The sequence below is a fragment of the Terrapene carolina genome, unplaced genomic scaffold (assembly GCF_002925995.2).
Source record: "Terrapene carolina triunguis isolate 2854851 unplaced genomic scaffold, T_m_triunguis-2.0 Scaffold461, whole genome shotgun sequence".
In the NCBI taxonomy this organism is placed as follows: Eukaryota; Metazoa; Chordata; order Testudines; family Emydidae; genus Terrapene; species Terrapene triunguis.
Window position 1 is genome coordinate 47,945 of NW_020664812.1, and position 5,655 is coordinate 53,599.

Here is a 5,655-nt window from a genome sequence, read left to right on the forward strand (position 1 = left end):
CGCAGTGCAGGGCTCAGCCCCTCCAGCAGGGGGCGGCAGGGACGCACACACGCACACACACTTACGGTCTGTAGCAGTGGGCGGCAGAGAGCACCCAGCTCCTGTCGACCAGGATGCCTCCACACTGCAGCGGGCCGTAGACGAAGGCCTGCCAGGGCTGGGAGTAGCGGGGACACGTGTAGCCGCCGATGATCCTGCCCCCGTCGTCCTGGGCGGACACTGCAGCACCTGTCGGCAAACTCCACGTCAGCACGAGGGGCCCGGAGCGGGGGGGAGATCGAAGCAGGGCCACAGGCAGAGCTGCTGCAATGGGCCGTGGGGCCGGTTCCAGCGATTATAGGGCAAGGGGCACCGTGTTTTGTCTGGGTCTTAAATCCCCAGCTGCTGGAGTCATGGGAGAGGATCCATTGATCGATCCATCTGTCAATCAATCCCCAAACAGCCCACTATCTATCCAGCCCCACAATCCCCTCCCCACTATCTATCTAGCCATCCCCCCACCCCCACCCCTTTATCTATCCATCCTAACGCCCCCAGGAGTGCTGGAACAATTTGTATAGTGGGCGGGCTGAGAGCCATTGGACCAAAATGTAAACCCTGTATATGATGGAAACCACTTCAAGATGGGGGGTGCAGCAGCACCCCTAGAGCCCCTAGTTCCAGCATCTATGACACCCCCTCTATCTGTCTAGCCAGCCCCACACCTCCCTCTATCTATCGATCCCCCCCACTAGCCATCCCCACACAGCCCACTAGCCATCCCCACACAGCAAACATTGCCAATATTCATCTATCCAGCCCCACCACGCCACTACTATCTATCTATCTATCTATCTATCTATCTATCCCCACACACCCCCTCTATCTATCTATCTATCTAAAGTGGCTCATGCATTAAGATGGGTCAGTCCCGTTCAGTCCCCACTGCCGACGACCGCCCTCCCACTGCGGGCGAGGGTCAGGGCCAGTCACCCTCAGAAATTGCAGCTGTGCACAACCCTCCCCTGCAACCCCCTCCCTGCCCCCCACACCTTCCCATCCCCCTGCAGCCCCCTCCCTGCCCCCCACCCCCATCCCCCCACAACCTTCTCTCTGCCTTCCACCCCCATCCCCCCACACCTACTCATCCTCCCACAATCCCCATCCCTGCCCCCCACACATCCCCATCCCCCTGCAACCCCCTCCCTGCCCCCACACCTTCCCATCCCCCCACAACCCTCTCCCTGCCCCCCACCCCATCCCCCCACACCTACTCATCCTCCCACAATCCCCATTCCTGCCCCCTCAACTCCTCATCCTCCCACAATCCCCATCCCTGCCCCCCACACCTCCCCTTCCCTGCAACCCCCTCCTTGCCCCCACACCTCCCCTTCCCCCTCCACATACACAATCCTTCCCTGCACACATGCACCTCCCTAACACCCATTTCCCCCACATGGGCCCTCTGTCCCTGTCTGCGCACACAGCCCCCCATGTGCACACAACCCCCTCCTCCCTGCACACCCTCTTCCCCTCCCACAGCCCCCCGCTCCTATATACCCCCCTCACCTGCAGTCACCAGTAGCAGCGCGATAGCCATCAGCTCCATGGGGCTCAGGCGCGGTGATGCACAGGGCTAGCGGCAGCTGCCTCGGTGGTGGGGGGAGAAGGAAAAGGGAAAATTAACAAATAACTCACCCCCTCAAAACAGACTCCGCCCACCAACATCCACCACCTGCTCTGGGTTAGATGCCGCTTCATCCCCAAACACGTCCGTCCACCCATCCTTCCATCCCCAAACACGTCCACCCACCCACCCACCCCTCCATCCCCATACACGTCCATCCACCCACCCCTCCATCCCCAAACACATCCATCCATCCACCCACCCCTCCATCCCCAAACACGTCCATCCACCCATCCCTCCATCCCCATACATGTCCATCCATCCATCCACCCCTCCATCCCCAAATACGTCCACCCACTCACCATCCCATACACATCCATCCACCCATCCCTCCATCCCCATACACGTCCATCCACCCACCCCTCCATCCCCATACATGTCCATCCACCCACCCCTTCATCCCCATACATGTCTGTCCACCCACCCCTCCATCCCCAAACACTTCCATCCACCCATCCCTCCATCCCCATACATGTCCATCCATCCATCCACCCCTCCATCCCCAAATACGTCCACTCACCCACCATCCCCATACACGTCCATCCACCCACCCCTCCATCCCCATACACGTCCACCCACCCACCCACCTCTCCATCCCCATATATGTCCATCCACCCACTTCTCCATCCCCAAACACGTCCATCCACCCACCCCTCCATCCCCATACAGTGTAGAAACGGAAGGACCTGCCTCGCTGACCTCATGTCTGCCAGACCGACCTGTCAGGCCTCCAGAAATCCCCAGATGGGGCTCCCAAAGCACGGGAGCTGTGGGTTTTTTTTTTTAACTGATGGGCAGTGTCACTGGGTGTCGGGCTCCTGTGCCTTCGGGAGCTCGCCTGCCCCAGCCTAGCTCCCCAAAACCCAAGGGAGAGAGAAACCATGTCTCTCCGGCAGAGAACCCCGGCCAGTGCGGCAGCCCCGTCTGGGCAGAAAACTGACCCGTGTTGCTGGAGGGTGCATGTGCTTCGGTGCTTGTGTCCCCCTGAGCTCTCACTGCACTCACCAGGGGCATCACAGCCCCCCATGCACATGGGGCCACCTCCCATCTCCTGCTACAACCTCTCCATGCTTTCCTCCATGCCAGGGGCTCTGTGTGCCCCATTCCCCTCCCCCCCTGCCAGGGGCTCTGTGTGCCCCCATTCCCCCCCCCCCCCGCCAGGGGTTCTGTGTGCCCCCTTCCCCTCCCTCATGCCAGGGGCTCTGTGTGCCCCATTCCCTCTCCCCCCATGCCAGGGGCTCTGTGTGCCCCCATTCCCACTCTACAAACATGGCCCCAATGAAGGCTCACTGCCCTCACAGTAAAATCTAGGAGTTCTTCCTTCATGCCATGCCTCCAGGAGCTGGAGATTTAGGAAATCTCTAAGTATTACAAGGCTTGTGATAAAAGAGCAACAGTTGGCGACACTGAGATAGATTCTTCCCAACTCTCCGCTTGCCACCAGTTGGGTGTGGAATAGAAGTGAAAAGCTACTTACGAAAGACTTTGGAGCAAACAACGTAGAAGCGGCTTTAGCTGTTAGCCAATAGGGGTTCCCTGTTCAACAGACCGCTGACAATTAGTCTGACCACTGGAGATAGTTAAAAAAAAATAAAAAAATCAGAAATTTTGGGGGAAATGTCAAGAATTTTGGAAAATAAAAGTCAAGAGTTTTGAGAAGGAAAAGTTCAAGAATTTGGGGGTAAATAGCAAGATGCTTGAGCAAAAAATTCAAGAACTTTGGGGGGGGGGAAATTTCAAGAACCTGGGAGAAAATTTCAGAAATGTTGGGTGGAATTTCTAGAATTTGTGGGAACTGTTGAAGAATTAGCAGGAAATGTCAAGAAATGTGCAGGAAATGTTTCAAAACATTGTGGTGGGAAATTTTCAAAAACGATTGGAGACCATTTCAAGAATTTGTAGGAATATATCAGACATGGGAGAAATTTCAAGATTTTTTAGAGAACATTTTGAGACTTAGAAGGAAAATTTCAAATATTGGGAAAAATTCAAATATTTTGGGGACAATTTCAAGGATTTTGGAGAAAATTTCAAGAAACTACACAAAACGTTTAAAAAGGAAAAAAATCAGGAATTTGGGGGAAATTGCAAAACGTTTGGTGAAAATTCCAAGAATTTAGATGACATTTTCAAAATTTTTGGAGAAAATGTCAAGAATTGAGAAAATTTTGCAAATTTTGAGGGGGAATTTTCAAGAATTTGTGAGACATTTTAAATATTTCATGGGGGGATGCAAGACATTGGGTAAGTTTTGAAAACTTGTAAACAGTTTTCATATAGTTTTTTTTTTCAAACTGGAACAGTTTTGCCTCATTTGAAACGTTCCATGACAATTTTTAACTGCAATTTAGTACATTTTTTTTCCATTTTGAAACATTTCTTGACTTCTATTTCCAAGATAAGCAATTTTCAGAATTGATTTTTTTGGATATCTATCAATTAAGCAGCAATTTCAAAACCACATTAAAAAAATAACAATTTCAGAAACTTTCAAAACGGGAAAGTGTTAAAACCAAACCATTTTCAACGCTAAAAGGCTTTTTGCATGTTATTTAAACAGTTCCTTTGTTTGCTTTCAAAGCAGAGTGATTTTTTTTCATGCTCCCATTTTGTACAACAGGATTTCATTTGCCTGGATTATTATTGGTGTTAAATCTCATGATTTTTCATGCCAATCTCGCGATTTTCCTAGCTTCACTGATTATAAAGCCAGATGGGAACTTCTGTGATCATCTGAGCTAATCCTTCATATTGTTAACCGAGCACCAAACACAAATCCACAACCACTCCCTTGCCCTTCATCAAAGGGCTGTTGACGGCTTCTCCATCAGTGGCAAGTTTGCAATCACGATGTGCCATTTTCGCCAGATGCTCTGTTCTGGTTCCACCAGAAATTAAGTGAGGGAAGTTCTCCGGCCTGGGTCATGCATGGGGTCCGGCTAGATGATCACAGTGGTCCCTTCTAGCCTTGGAGTCTACAAATCGGATAACAGAGCAGGGTCTGCCCCGGAGCACTTGGCCCAGAGTTCCATCAAGCGGAGGCCACGGGAATCATCCATCGTGTGGTTCCCCTCCTGAATGAACCGAGATGAAGCAGCGGCGGCGTTACCCTTCACCAATCTGTACCGGCCACCGAGCTGTCCTGGCATCCCTCTCCACTGCGGGCCCCCCAAACTGGCTCAGCCCAGAGATCAACCAGAAATCTGCCCTCACCGGAGCTGGGTAATCCGTGCACTGGGTGGAGGAACTTCCCCTGGCACCTTGGCTTCCCCAGCAAGCGACGTGTTGACTGGTGCCCACAGCCTCCTCTCTGCTGGATCCTCCGTGTGCTTGGCTTATAACCTGCCTTCGGCTCTGGAACCAGCTGCCCCCGAGGCAGCGTGCAGGGCAGGGCTGGCCCACGCCTCTCAGCCTGTCATTAACCCTCTCTCACCCTGCCTTGACATCAAATAAAGCCTGGGTGTCACCGGCAAAAGGGATAAGGGGTGTTGTCACCTTGTGGGGCCCAGGCAAGCTGGGGATTAGGGGCGGCTCACATGGTCCAGATGCAGGGGAGGGAAGCCTGAGCTGTCATGTTTTCGGGGTTGCACCAGGCGAAGCAGGGATGATTTGTGTAGGTCTCCCTGAAATTAGAGGGCATGCCAGACTGGCGCTAATGGAGCTGCTGGCTAGTTGCGTCGCAGCAGGAAGTTAGAGAATCGAACAGGGCGCATGCTGTCGGGCGAGTGTGATTGTGTGTTTGTGTGTCGGAGAAGAGACTGTCCCTCGCTGTGTGTCTGGGCGGTGACAGGGCCTCAATCTCAGCTGGGGCAGGGACTGTCTCTTGCTGCGTGTCTGGGCAGCACCTGGCACACTGGGGCGCTGATCTCAGCTGGGGAAGGGCCTGGTTGGCTGTGTCTGGGCAGCGCCTGGCATACTGTGGCCCTGATCTCAGCTGGAGCAGGGACTGTCTCTCACTGTGTGTCTGTGCAGCACCCGGCACAACGGGG

The 5,655-nt window shown here is 53.5% G+C and overlaps 1 protein-coding gene across 1 annotated transcript in view; it reads right to left on the minus strand.

Annotated features, from left to right (window-relative positions):
* Positions 1 to 1,588, minus strand: part of LOC112112862 (trypsin-like) — a 3,570-nt gene extending 1,982 nt beyond the window's left edge. The window contains exons 1-2 of the mRNA XM_024208936.1: positions 1,549 to 1,588; positions 66 to 228 (exon numbers count right to left, since the gene is read on the minus strand). Coding sequence (XP_024064704.1) covers positions 66 to 228; positions 1,549 to 1,588 — 203 coding nt within the window. The remainder of the gene's footprint in view (positions 1 to 65; positions 229 to 1,548) is intronic.
* Positions 1,589 to 5,655: the final 4,067 nt, after the last annotated feature.